Source organism: Sinocyclocheilus anshuiensis, unplaced genomic scaffold (genome assembly GCF_001515605.1).
Source record: "Sinocyclocheilus anshuiensis isolate Anshui unplaced genomic scaffold, SAMN03320099.WGS_v1.1 scaffold880, whole genome shotgun sequence".
Classification (NCBI taxonomy): Eukaryota; Metazoa; Chordata; class Actinopteri; order Cypriniformes; family Cyprinidae; genus Sinocyclocheilus; species Sinocyclocheilus anshuiensis.
In genome coordinates this window covers 698905-714147 of record NW_015548254.1, presented here as the reverse complement: position 1 = coordinate 714147, position 15243 = coordinate 698905, and the positions used below count along the sequence as shown (strand labels likewise).

At 36.3% G+C, this 15243-nt stretch overlaps 1 protein-coding gene across 2 annotated transcripts; it reads left to right on the top strand.

The window, feature by feature from the left end:
- The first annotated feature begins 6971 nt into the window (after positions 1-6971).
- On the top strand, positions 6972-12675 carry LOC107655350 (dnaJ homolog subfamily A member 3, mitochondrial-like). Of its 2 annotated transcripts, none has more exons than XR_001630427.1 (12): positions 6972-7276; positions 8116-8249; positions 8332-8415; positions 9339-9539; positions 9644-9796; positions 9876-10023; positions 10126-10190; positions 11377-11505; positions 11580-11695; positions 11779-11876; positions 11991-12136; positions 12397-12675. XR_001630427.1 is itself a non-coding variant. In XM_016442806.1 (12 exons), the coding sequence occupies exons 1-11, from the start codon at positions 7075-7077 to the stop codon at positions 12088-12090; spliced, it is 1434 nt and encodes a 477-aa protein (XP_016298292.1). In that variant the 5' UTR covers positions 6977-7074; the 3' UTR covers positions 12091-12136; positions 12397-12675. The 2 variants fall into 2 exon arrangements, 1 of the variants encoding a protein (XP_016298292.1); XM_016442806.1 differs by having other exon boundaries at positions 6977-7276; positions 11987-12136.
- The last annotated feature ends 2568 nt before the right edge of the window (positions 12676-15243 follow it).

Sequence of the window (15243 nt, the reverse complement as noted above, 5' to 3'; positions counted from 1 at the left end):
TCAGGCGTAAAACTAAGTAGGTTTGAAGCAGACACTAGTTAGGAAGCACTAAATTATAAATTAGTCTTGTTCTGAGAATAGTTTAATGTCAGGTCAAAGTGGCCTATCTCTCTCCCATGTTTTACAAGTCATCTCTGGCCTAAAGAGGAACCCGGGAGCCTTGTTCCCACAGGGAGCATGACCTCTGAGATTACCCAGCCACCAAGAAGCTGCATTGGGAATGCAACACTGCACGGGTTCCCCTGCATTATGGGGTCGGAGGTCAAGGCCAGTATGGCTGAGAAGAACATCTCTGAATCATCTTTTCTTAGCTTTTGTTGCTTCCTCAAAAACAAAGAATTACAAAATCTTGCTTTGAATGTGCCATCATCAATGATCTCCTCACTCAGTGATAAAGAAAACCAGAGAAAAACATTAATGTTCAAAAGATATTTGTTGAACTTCCCAGTTGTGTTTAATTGAAGTACCAACTGTGTTTCTAAAATCCCTCTTAAATTTCCTTAAGATGTTCCACAGTGTCCCAATTTCACCCGCTGTGAGTTTTCCCTCCTCTCCTCAAAGTGTAATGCCCATAAATCTGACAAACCCCACACACCGTCACCAAATATACTGTTTATGTTTCAGAGACTCTAAACGAGAGGGCAGCCATGAGAGATGAGAAAGAGACAGGGTTCACACGAGCTTTCCGTGATTTAGGGATCTGTCACCTCGAACCAGAAACGAACCAAGACGAGGCGAAACTACTTTTACATTTGGCCTAATTATGGCCCTGGCTTTGATTCTGTCTTGTGGCATTTTTGTCAAATTATATGTTTAAAGAGAACGAAGGAACTGTTTGTCAAATGCCCATTGTAGTAAAAAAGGCTCTTGCCTGACCTATAACAAGAATATACTGTGGGTAAAGCAACCTAAATGGAGTCACAAAGGAAAGAACTGAAAATCTCTGACCGGTTTTATTGTGTTTTATTAATAGTCCTCTAGAACAAGTTTATAATCTTGTCGTTCCGGAACTGTAGATGACAATATCTTTAGACAAACAAGACGCAAATTGAGTAATGAGTCAAAATCGGTAATGAGAAACTTTCTGAAAGCTGCTCTATCAGTCCGATCATTGGTTGCTGGTAGAATTTTCCATGTTTGCCTCCTACTGGTGTCTTATTTTTCCTCTGTATAACAAGCCGAGTCTCTACAAGAGGCAGCAGTTTCCTCTTCTGGCTTTCGTTCAACCTCTGTAATCGCTGTGCAATTAGCTAAAACAATGTTCCTCTGATTGAAACTGCTACAATCGAGAAACGGTTGGGCCTGCACCAAAACCCTCACTTGATGCAGGTCTAATGAATCTTTCCCCAATACAGACTGTTTGAACAGTCTATCCATCTGCTGTAGGTTTGCTTCCAAACTCATGGGGAAAAAATCTGGGCTGAATATTGATAATGAACTAGGTCCAAAGCACTCCACCCTGCAGGATCTATCTTTCCTACTTGTTCCTTCTCACAGGAATTACAATTCAGTTACAGTACATCAAAACAAAACCCAAGATCCAGCTTGATACCTAATAAATTATGGATGTACTCGAACTGTTTTCCCTAAACACCAGTATGGCTGGTCTTCGGTATACATTGACTTTTGGATGCTGGTTCACTGGTGGCCCCATCAGATTACTTGACTTCATTGGTCAACCAGCTTTATTAACTGGTGTACAACATGGCAATGCTAATCTACAAGCTACAATTAACCAGCATTAGATCAGCATTACCCATTTCTCAGTAGGAAGTAAAGAACAATCCTAAGTTTACGTGCCACAGAAAGGGCAGGCCAGGACGATCTTGCCTAGTTCCTGGATCAGCATCTATTGGTGGTCCAGACACAACACTCCTGCAACACAATCCCTAACCCAACTTAAAGGACCTCTGAAATCAGAGGTACTAAACTGCGCAGTTACATTTACCATTGTTCAAGCAAATTTTTGTGGGCAAAATTTCCCCATGTAGATTTCGCAAGTTGATCACGTGGATTCACTACATTTACCAACAGAAAGCTGCTTGGTTTAAAAGTGACTTCTGTGTGAGCTTCATATATCTATACACTGTTGACAACAGACCTTTCTCGCCCATGACTGTAACCCTATCTCTTTTTGTATCCCTAAAATTTGATTGTTTTATAGCCAGGGTGGTTCAATCTTGCTCATTTCAGATGATCAAGACTTTGGGGTTCATTTAAAACATGAACTCTGCATCAAGGTAGATCTCCAAGAGTAGGAATGAACACCTTTGGTTTAAGGAATGTTGTTCTATGGATGTTGATCCAGGAATATGTCCTACTTGGCAATGTCAAGGTCATCAGAATGGTAAGGTGGATATCTGAGACAAGGAAGGCAAAGAAGCTCAACTATTGATGCCTGAACCATAGTGTGACCCCTTAATTTTTTGTTTAGAGGAATGTTCTCCAGACCTGGTCCAGGAGAAACCCTAACTCTGCACATTTTGGATGCCTGCCTTGCTCACCGCTCATTCTCATGTTATTTTACTCATTCAAAAGACTTTAACCCTGCCATACCTAACCTACTTCCTTCAGGATCATCACCAACACAAATCAAGTTATTATAAAGTGACCCTAAATCAGGTTGGTGCCCAGCTTTATGTGTTCCTGTAGTACATAAACACATGCTCAGTAACTCAATCCCTGTTTTTAAAGCAGGGGCAATGTGTAGGCCTGGTTGGAAAGGACATAATCTACGTAATAGCTCTGTAATCTAATGCTGAATTATGGTTAATTCTTGAAAACGAGCAACATCCCTCTGACCTCCGAACCTTGATCCCTACTCTTACTGCCCCTCGACCTGCATGTGGCAGTGATCAGAGCCAATAAGAGTATTGGAACTGGGAATGAGGGGAAATGGGAGTAATGGGAAACAGATTCACACACATGCCGCAAGACTGTAGTTATTTGGCCTGCGAAAATCCCATTTTATGGACGTTGAGAGGTTAGGGATGTACTCTATGATTAAGGTTTGCCTGCTGTGCTGTCTATCATTTGTGACTTCTCTGGGATCACATCTCCCTTCATTTCTCCATGATCACACCGCCTCCCTCTTTCTCTCTTTTTTCTTTCTGATTCTTTCCTTCTCAGGACACTCATGCCACCGTTCACTCACAGTTTAATGCATATTGCACACAAAAAAAATCAACAGTTACTAGTATCTGTACTATAGTTCACTTTTTTTAGCCCACAATTTTGTGGTATCAACTAGTCCACGGCATATAAGAACTAAACAAACTGTGGTTGGTCACTTAAATGTCAGTTCAAAGGTCTTTTCCCGTCAAAGTGGGCGGTTCTTAGCCAGAATTATAGGACTATAGCAACACCAGATGCTACCTAACTACCATGGGTCAAGCGTAAACAACCTCCCCTACACCATATATACACTGTGGATACAAGTGAATATCAGAAATGCATTCATTCACACATACACACACACACACACACACACACACACACACAGAGAGCAAACTGATTCAGCTTTAAGCACATATAATAAAGCCCAATGTTTAAGGAACAAGCATATAATCTTGTGAAAGAACACCATGCCTTGGTCTTTAATGAGTTTTGGGGCTCATTTTAATGAAAGCTCACAAGCTCCTCTCGGTTCCCACATATACCCGCTCTTGCCTGGCACACTAGAAACGCAATTACCGCAATAAAGTTCCTTTGTGACAGCTTTACCACACCAGCTTCTGATCATAGCCAACTGTCAATCTGTCCTGCTCCACAAATAAATCACATGTTTTAGCTGAAGGGCATTTTTAGATGAGGTTGGGCGCATTGCATATTTGTACACAGCACAGCATTCACTGTTATGCATGGTTGCAAACACAGTTATCACTATTACTAGTCTTTATACTCGAGTCAGATATTCGGACAAAAAGTATTTAACCTTGGTGCATAACATATCTCACACCATTTGTGCTACGGAAATAAATGATATCTTAAATTGTGCAGCTTGTTAAGGAGTTTACTGTGCTATTACTTTTCTAAATGCTCAGGCATGGTGGATGATGAAACGGGCAAAAAAACACTTCAGCATACTTTAAAAAAAAGAGGAAATAATAGGCCTATACTCTAAAACAATATAAGTGTGTACTGAATGTAATGTTTTTGAAAACTTAATTGCATATTAACTGCAATTAAATTAAAATGTAACATAGATAAAATTGATATTAAATGCAATTTGCTGAACTTTACAGTGTTTTTGACCCACTTAAGTAGGACTTGAGTACATATTTATATGTAATTTCATAATTACTTCTATGCCATAATTACGCCTTTGAAATATGGTTAATGTGTACTATTCAATATACTGATTAGCATTATACTAATATATATTCTAATGTCATGTTTATTTGAAAGCTTTTACATAATTTAATTAAATGTATTTGTATTTTCACATTTCTAATGACGAAGTTGAAGTCAGTACATTTAAAATATATTAACTTTATATGTAATATCGAATAACACACTATAGTTCAAATTATAATCAAGGACATTGCATGTGATTAGCAACACATCAAAACAAGTGTACTTCATTAAAGCACGACAAAAGATTTTTAAAACAATGATTTAGAATGTGCTTTAAGCTTTTAACCTTTTAATTTTACATTAATACAATTAACTTTTTAAAAGTGTACTTGTGTTAAGAAATACAGTCATTAAAGTGTTCTATCTTTAAGTACACTTAAGTGGCCTTTTATGTCATTAATATTATATTATCTGCAAGTACAATTTTTTTTTTAAATATACTTTTAAGATTTGAAGTACACTACAAGTGCACATCCAATACAATTAAGCGCACTTCCTTTTCACAAGATTGTGCTATTATTTTAGCCATTAGCAATGTTAGCAATTCATTGCTGTGTCTATCTGAGGCATGTCACGTGAAGATCGTCGTACTGTGCAACAGTAAGCGAGTGTCTACGTGTGTGAAAGAGCAAAGGGGAATAACTGAAAGCAGTTGAGAGCCGTACAGCACTGGGATTTTCTTAATTCAACACAGATGTTAGCCATGTTTGTAATACTGAGGGTGAGTGGGGATTGTTGACTTTTACTGTACGTTAAAAGAGAAGGATGAGATGGACTATGCCTGGGTCTGAACCTCTGCCCACTCAAAGAAACTGTGTACATGCATTTAATATACATAATTATCTCAGTGGAGTTTCCATACTTTAAAAAAAAAAAACAAAAAAAAAAAACACATCTCTTTCAGGGTTCCCAGAGATGACATAGGCAAACAGAGACTATTCTCTATTTCAAATAAAACATCTGTTTCTCACAGAAACAGGCGTATCACTGCCTGCGGAGGTGGCATAAGAGATAGCGATTGAACTCACCACACATACAAGCCTCTGCGTCCAACCAGCAACCAGGCTCATCATGACATCAGCCACAGTCATTATGACATCATCACCAGGGGGTCTCAGTGCCGTCCAAACCCCATTCGCCACATCACCGCACTGCTCCGTATTAAAGAGAGCCAGGGTTAGACCACACTTGCGACTTGTGGAAATTGTGGAGTTTATGAGTACAGTATATGCTGTTCAAAATATCATTTTCCCTCCTCAAGAAACCTCAGGACTGTTAAAATGCTAGTTTTAACTAGCTGACTGTGCCGCTTATGGCAGCAGTTTTCCAATCTGTCCAGTGGAAAATAAATGTTTAAATACTTAAAGACAAATAAAGTCATTACTGTTAAGATGATACATATCTTGAGAGGTCTTGATGGTCTTGAGGTCTTGGTCTGGGCCTCAGGGGGTTTAGTCTTGGTTCTGGTCTTGATTTCTCTGCTAAGGGAAAATTAGTAGTTTAGATTCCCAGGTTATATTACATGATGAGTTTAAATTGCACACGATGACATATATTGTAAATCTATATATAGATCCTCCTGGTGGCTATAAAACGGGTTTTGCATGTACTGTAGTATTTACATATATTTATTTTAACCCTGTATATATGGAGCCTGATATATGAAACAATAGCCAGAAAAATCTAATTTTAATGGAACAGTTTATTTAACCTTTACACATAAAAAAATCTTCATATGTTTTTTTTTTCTTGTTGAATATCATATTTTATACATATAACATGATAAATGAGAATATGGAGCTCATACTCCCAAGACGAAAAAAAACATCTCAATTGTATTCAGAGGCCCAACCCAAACTGATTTATATGGCCAAAAAGTAATTTTAAATTCAGATAACTTCTAATGTAAATCAGTGAGATCTTTATAGCAGTATAGCAGACTACTTACATAAAATGCATATAAATATCAGTTGTCACTCTATATATTCCAATAATAAGTGTTAGTATAATGATATTTGCTTAAGCTCTGTAGTTTTTATTGTGAAGGGCAAAAACATGCAATCTAATACAATGATGATTAAAGGGTGTACAAATTAACATTCCCCAAAAGCCTGAGGTTTCATATTTGATACTCACATTTTTACGTAATTTTTCAAAAAATAAATAAATAAATAAATAATAATAATAAAGGCCTACAGAAAATTAGGCCTACCGGTAATCAAGCAAACCTAAGTTGTTTGCAGTTCAGTCAGTGTTTATCTTGAAATATTACTAGCAATATAAAAGTTTGTCATGCATTTATTTTAATAAAGATTTCATGGCAAAAAGACACGTAGGTGAAGTTTTTATAATTATTCTAAATGGCCTTTTACGGCCTTTAAAAATGTGTAAACTATCAATTAGATGACAAAACACATGTAGGCTAGTATATTGTGCATGCAGGCAACAGGTTTTTCATGTTTTAATCATGTTAACAATTTAGAGACCTTAGAATTGTGTGTATTATGATACATTAGGATTTATAGGGTTAATGTAGTTAGTGTTTGCATTTAATGTTGAAGTACATACAAAATATCAAACCTTTTGTCGTCTGCGATCACTCCACAAACAGTGTTCATATCGCGCCATCTAGTGGTGAAAAGCCGCAAAGCAGGTGTAAATGAAAACCCAGTCCATGCGCATGCGCAGTGCACAGCCGGCCCGTAGAGCGATGTAAACATGGCAGCCTCCAGTGCTCGCTGTACCGCACGCTGGCTGTCAAGCGGTTTACCTGGACTTCGCAGCACCTGTGTGCTTTTAAAGTCCTTTAGACACGCAGATATTGCGGCTCTGAGGATATGTTGGATCCGCAGTTATGTGAAGGGGTGTCATTTAAGCTGCTGGAGGCACAGAGGAGGTGTGACATTGAACAGGGTACCAGGTGAGCTGGTTATGTGATCAAAGTAGTTATAAGAACTCTGTTAATAGAACAAGCTTATTATATTGCATTTGTACATCAGCTATGACATACTGTAGTGCACGTATTTGTCCATTATGTCAGTGATATTAGAAAGGTTGAAAGAGATGATGCAACTGACTAACATAATTGTCAATAGAAGTAAAGTGCCCTTATAAAAATGTACCATGGTAACAATAATAGTTACTGTCACTACCGTGAATGTGGGAAACTTGGCGTAGGCACACATGGATTTACAGCTGAATACACAGCGGCGGGCGTTAGTTTGGAACGAATTGGTTTCGTACATGATTCGATGATTCTGTCATAAAGACTCGTTTCGTTTTTTGAATGGTAGTCGTTGAATTCTGATAGGATTCCAGCTAACAAAAATATGTTCTAAGAACGGTTTGCTATAATGTTTTATTAGGTTATGAAAACGTCATTTCTGAACATTTCATGAACGCTCAAAACGTCCAGTAAATAAATAAATAAATGTTTAACAAACTTTAGGTTTTAACATTCACTTTAGGTTATGTGAATGTTCTATTTGCAAACTTTATGGAAATGCTCATTTTTGGAACGATCTGATTAGTAACATTTAAAAAAAGTTAGACGAACGTCTAAAATGTTTCAGAAAAATTAAGTCGCTCATAAAACACCTGTCGCCACCTACTGGCGTAATGATGTAAACTGCAGAAAGAATCGCTGAAAAATCTCCACTGACTGACATTTCATATACCTCTGTTGTGCAACGACTAATAAAATTAGTATAAGAAATATTTGTCCTATGTTAATGTTGATTGCGTGTTTGTGTTTTGCAGTGTTGAGAAGCCATAGTGTTTTCAGCTCTCATTTTTTCCACACTACTTCTGGGTGCTATCAGCAGGACTACTATGACGTTTTGGGGGTTCCTCGGACTGCTTCTCAGAAAGAGATTAAGAAAGCCTACTGCCAGGTTTGACAACCCATGTTACATAAATTTCATATTTTTAAGGATGGTTCACTGGGAGTTTAACACTGGAAGTATTTTCACTCAGCTGGCCAAGAAATACCATCCAGACACGAACCCAGATGACCCTGATGCAAAAGAGAAGTTTGCCAAGCTGGCAGAAGCCTATGAGGTGAGGAAGATTAACATTCATTTTTCCTCTAAATGTCATGCATTGCATTGCTCTGGTATGGTTTTAGTTTAGTTTTAGTTTTGTTTTTTTTTGCATAAAGAAAAATTAAGCTTATTTTTAGTACCATTATATATTTTTTTCCATTGTGACAGAATTTTCATGACAATTATTAAGCATATTCCCTCCACCAAAATATAATTATTATAATAAATATTAAAAAATATAATTTAAATATTAAATTGTAAAGTATTTTAAATAATTTTAGTTTTGATTTTATATTTATTGTTAACATTATTTTATTGTAGTAATGATAATCTTTGAGATAATTTTTATGCAAATTTTTTATGCAAAATATAATACAATACATATAACTGTCTTTATATTTAAAAAGTTTATTGAATGTTGTCCAAAAGTTTTGGGTTTGTGTGGTTTTTGAAAAGTCTCTTCATCAAGGCTGCATTTATTCAAAATACAGTAAAAACAGTAATATTGTGAAACAACTGTTTTCTATTTAATATCTTTTAAAATGTACTGTATTTCTGTGATCAAAGCTGAATTTTCAGCATCATTACTCCAGTCTTCAGCGTCACATGGTCCTCCAGAAATCATTCTAATATGCTGATTTGATGCTCAGTAAACATTTTTAATATTAAAATTTTTTTTGTGGAAACCATTATTTTATTTTATTTTTTCCAAATATTTTTATGAATAGAAAGCAGTTATTTAAAACATGAAGCTTTTGTAACATTATATGTTTTTTTAAAGATATTATGAATCAATTTAATGCATCCTTGCTGAATACAATTATTCATTTCTTTAAAGAAAATATGTACTGATGTACTGAATATGTACTTCTTTTTTTTTTCCCTTGAAATTCACTAGGCTTTTAATAAGGTGTGTTTTATGCTGTTCTGTATGTATAGACCCTCAGTGATGAGCTGAAGAGGAAGCAGTATGACACGTACGGTTCTGCTGGTCTGGGCGCGAGTGGGGCAGGGCAGCAGCAGTACTGGAGAGGCGGGGCCACCGTGGACCCAGAAGAGCTGTTCAGGAAGATCTTTGGAGAGTTCGCAGGGGGGCGTGGCTTTGGCGACCTCAACTCCATGTTCGAACGGGCACCTGAAGTGAGAGACACAGTGACGAATGTCCCTCAATTGTGTTTGTTCCTCTTTAAACTCCCACCATCTGAACCCTCTCTCTCTCTCTCTCTCTCTCTCTCTCTCTGTAGTTTGTGATGGAGCTGACGTTCTCACAGGCTGCCAAGGGCGTGAATAAGGAGATAACGGTCAACATAGATGACGCCTGTCCACGCTGTGACGGAAAAGCTCATGAACCGGGAACTAAAGTGTCACATTGTCACTACTGCAATGGAACAGGCATAGTGAGGATGCCATAGCAATGGTATTAGCAACCATGCTTATCGTCTTTAAATTTTTTGCATAGTTTACTCTTTTATGCAGGAGTCTATAAACACCGGTCCGTTTATGATGCGTTCCACGTGTAGGCGGTGTGGTGGGCGGGGCTCTATCATCATCACACCTTGCATCATGTGCCGAGGAACTGGACAAACCAAACAGAAACAGACCGTCATGGTACCTGTGCCTGCAGGTGTGTGTCCATGACTGACTGTGTATTCTAGCTGCATTGGTGCCGAGAGTGAACTGAGGTGAGCGTATGAGAGACTGACTGTCAGTTGTCGACGTGTTACAGGTATAGAAGATGGACAGACAGTTAAGGTGCCAGTCGGGAAGAAATACATTTACATCACATTCAGGGTGAGTTTTTCTTTCCAGATAGAACCTCCAATGCCCATTATCTAAAGAAGGTCCCAAAAATATTTGGACACTCAACATCACACTTAAAAATCATATGAAATATGGATGTTCCACAAAGAAAGGTGTCCAATTTTGAACAGTATATCTATAATTTTTATTAATTTAAAATCTAACAAACTTATTTTTATCAACTGCTTTTCTTGAAAAGTGTGCATGTGATATATTTCATTAAAATAGCTTATTTAAAATGGTAGGCTCTTTTAAATATTTTTGTAATGATTATTTTTTTTTTTTTAAATGCATGTCTTAAGTGTCCACATACTTTTTGGGGGGCACAGTATGATTATTTATCATATGATGATTATGATTTTAATCATATTATGAATATTTATTGCATATTTAGTCTTTAATCTTTTTTTCATCTTTTACTGCGACCTTTACATAGTAACTCTTAATTAGTGTTATCCTCAAAATGTATTCCTATTTATTACATTTATTTATTTTATTTTATAAAATGTATTATTTTATTTCAAAATTTTATTTCACAATTGTTTTTTTTATTTACAGTAGTGTTTTTTTTTATATTTTTCATTATGTATGCCTGTTTATTAAATTAGCTAATTCTTAATTTCTAATTTTACCTTGCTTTTATTACTATATTTAATTTTTATTTTACACTTGTTTTTTATTTACAGTAATTTTTTTTAATGTTATATTTGTTTACTTTCTCTATTGTTATTTTACTTCCTCTGTACCTTTTAATGATTCTAACTTACAAAGAAAACATGAAATAATTCCTATTTATTAAATTAGCTAATTGTTCATTTCTACATTTTACACTATATTATATTATCTTTTATTTTACTTTAACCTAATTTTAATTTACACTAGTGTTGTATTTTATTTCATTTTATATTATACTACTTTTACCTTTTAGTAACTCTTATTTAATATTATTTTTGTAATTTATTTTTATATATTAAATTTTACACTGCCTTTTATTACTATCTTTTATTATTATTATTTGATTTACACTTATTTTAATGTACACTAGGGTAATTTTTTTCAGTACATGAGTCCTATTAAATTGCTAATTGTTAATTTCTCATTTTACACCGCACGTATTGTAAAATCTTATTTTATTCCAAGCAGCTTATGTGTGTGTATCTCACTTCCTGTGTTGCAGGTCCAGAGGAGTCCAGTGTTTCATCGTGATGGTGCTGATATCCACTCGGATGTGATGATTTCAGTAGCGCAGGCGATTTTAGGAGGAACAGCCAGAGCACAGGGCCTGTACAGCACCATCGACATTGCGGTTAGAAAATAAAAGGACTTTTATTGTGCCTTAGCGCAGTATAATATGACTAAAAGGAAATGTGTTTCCTGCAGATTCCTCCAGGCATTCAGACAGACCAGAAGATCAGACTGGCAGGAAAAGGCATCCCACGCATTAATAGCTTCGGTTATGGAGATCATTATGTATATATCAAAATCAAAATTCCTAAGTAAGAGGCATTCGCAGACACATGTGCGCATATATGCACATCCAGCGTGAGTTTGTCTAATGAACCTCATGGATCATTTACAGGAAACTGACAAACAGGCAGAGAATGCTGCTCTTAAGTTATGCAGAGGATGAGATGGATGTGGAAGGAACTGTTACTGGAGTAACCAGACCAGCCAAAGGTAAATCAACACACACCTTTATACACACAAAGATAACATCAATGCGAAGTAATCATTTACCTCAAACTTAATTTCCTTCAGCTGTTTTACTAAATCTGTGTTTTATTCAGGTAGTTCTCAAGCCGGACAGACCTCAGAATCAGGGCAGAGCCGAAAGGAAGAGCCAGAGAAAGAGGAAGGGGGATTTTTCTCTAAATTGAAGATGTTCACCTGAAGATCATAGAATGCAGCAGTCTTGGGATTGTTTTAGTGTACACTTGGTGTGTATCAACAGAAATTTCAAGCTATATTCAAAATTTAAAGCCATCATAGAGTCTAGAAGTACTACATGTACCCAATGTCTTTCTGCTAGTTTTAAGAAGAGCTGAACCTTGTAATTTCACCTCAGTGTCTTTTTAAAGCATCACTAGCTTGTTTGGATGCATCAGTCAAGTTAAGAATATTCACCAATGAAAATTTCCAGTACAAATGGGCTGTTTTCATCCAGGCAGACAATCTTGTATTTCTATTCTACTGTAAGGCCAAAGATGAGAAGTATGAAAGGAGTACAAGAAAGAAGCGCGCACACCCAGCAGAGGACTTCTCCAATAACTCCACACCATCTCCAGTCTGCTCAGATTAATTGCTGAGGCACATCAGAATTAAACTAATGTTGTAAAATTGTGGATTTAAAATGAAGCTTTCAGAATCTCAGCCTGAGGATGACATCTTAACCTTTCTGTGATGTTTGGTGTATGCTGATGTTTTAATGGGGAATGTCTGAATAAATGGTCACGCAAGAAATCTGTTTTGTTATACTCTATTACTTTTGTATCATTTTATAACATTTCTGTTTGTTAGCATTAAAACGATGAATGGCTATGTATTATTGTTAACATAGTCAAGAATAATAAGCATTGCTAGTAACCCTTCAGCTGTGACTACATGATAAATAAAATTTGTAGTCCTTGCATACGTTTTTACTGTTTTTAAACTGTATATATCATGTCTTGATTGAAGCAGAATATTTTTCTTGAAATGGATTTCGCTGAAAAATGCAATCTAGTACATAAAATAAAAACAATTAACACTAATACCTGATAGCACACATACATCACGGAGATGTCTATTTGACAGATCTGCAAGACATTTTTACTGTGTTTGCTCATCTGCAATATGTCTATAGGACGTTTCCTATCAGGTGTAAAATAGACGTTTAGAAAATGTCTTTAAGATGTTTATGATTTCGAATGTATGTAAAACTGCCATATTAAAGACGTCTATCAGATGCTTGTACACAGCAGATGCTTTCCAGGTGAAGCGATCTTTGACAGACATCGTGCAGACGTATGTGTGCTATCTGGGATAAGGCCTGAAAGGCCATGATTTATCATTAGAATAGTCAAGGCTGAAGAGCACTGCTTTAGCTGTGACTACACTATAAATAAAACATTATAAATTAAATACATTTGCCTCACAAATAAGTCCTTACTCTCTGTTTCAATCTGTTTTTTAACAATAGCTGTCTGCTAAAATTAGCCTACTATTTATGTAAGAATATTTTTTTTTCCTGAAATTAATTTCGTTAAAAAGCAATCTACTACGCAAAATGAATAAACTGAATGAAAATTAATTGATGCCAAAAAGACCAGCGCAAACACATTTTTCGTTTCTGAAACGTTAGCTGCTCAAGCACTTTCTGACAGGATCAATATCGGACGACACTTAATAAAAAGTAAGTACAGACATTACATGTTGCACTATTATAACTTTAAACATAACAAAATCTCGGTTTTGTTCAAAAAGACTTTATACAAATATAAAATACACTTCCTCTTTTCAACGACGAAACAAGCACTCTCATTGTCACCGTCCTTCCTCTCCACTAGGTGGAGGCCTTTCTTTGATAATTAAAGACCACTTCTGTGAGGAGAGAGAACGTGACAGTCTGAGTAGCTAAATGTAAACATTAGTAAAGCACTGACACGTAATATTATCTGGCATTAGACTTACTACACTTATGCTTACTAGTTCTGTCATGGGTTAATATCTCAGCCTGTCCCAAAGACCCACAACCTCCTGTGCTTTCATGGATGTTGATGTCCACCATGTTTTTTCCTTATGTCCCTAGTGGCTTCTACTTGAGCACATGGTGATGACTTAAAGGGGTCATATGATACCATTTCAAATTTTCTTTTCTCTTTGGAGTGTTACAATATATATATATATATATATATAATTTTATCTCACAATTCTGACTTTATTTTCTCAGAATTGCAAGTTTATAATTATATCTTGCAATTCTAAAGAAGTCAGAATTGTGAAATCTAAAAACTCTAAATTGCAAGAAAAATAAGAAGTGAAAATTGTGAGATAAAAAGTCACAATTACCTTTTTTTATTCCATGGTGGAAACAAGCATACGTATCGACAAACAAGCATACATAACGACATTTTTTTTAATTGTTACTTCTAAAAATGATCAAAATTAACTTAAATTCGTTATTTAAAGCATGTTTATAAAGAAATATATTAAAGTCATGATATATATAAATTGCGTTTTAATGTCTTTTTAAAAACAAATTAATAGATAGGACGAAAAATGAGCACTGCATCACTGACCCAGAGAACAGCGACACGGCAGACGCTGTAGGACACATGGCAGCAATGTTAAACATGCTTACAGAACATACTTTTTAACAGTCGAGAAGCAAGTTCTTCATCAAATGTATATTATGCAGTCTTCCAGTAAAGTGTTAACACATAATGTTCAAACCTTTTCATTTCAGTGCAGTTTTTGGTTGGGTATTTGATAGTTTGAGATGCTTCCATTGAGATGGAAACAGGTATTGAAGTGGACGTTCAGACTGTGGTTGGCGGCTCTCTTCTGGCGGGGCAGCAAAGGGGTGAAGGGCTGCTTTGTGTGGCTGACTGTGGAACATAAAGTACAGTAGTGAGCTCTGATTACTCTGAGTGTGTGTGTAAAGTGAAGTGGGTGGAGGGCAATAGAGTGGTTCCTCCTGGGCCAGGGCCTTGTGTAGCGCTGCTCTCAAAACACACACTTCTCTAGACTGATATATATCTCTCCTCTGCTTAATGGCAGGCTTTCAACAGGAATTTTGTCGTTTCTCCGATCACAAATGCAGACATGGTTTTATGTTTTACGTGGCGCGATACGCAACGCAACATGTTTATTTGTAACACAATTGTAACACAATTACAATTGTAACACAATTATGTCCCCACTGGATGCAACAAATGGCTAGTTTGTAATGGGTTTTATTGGTGTTGTCTCATCGCGCCGGGACACAGAATCACAATATGGTAAGGGGCGTAACATTTCCGTCACACGCTTGAGGTATTCAGCCAATCACAACGCACTGGATAGC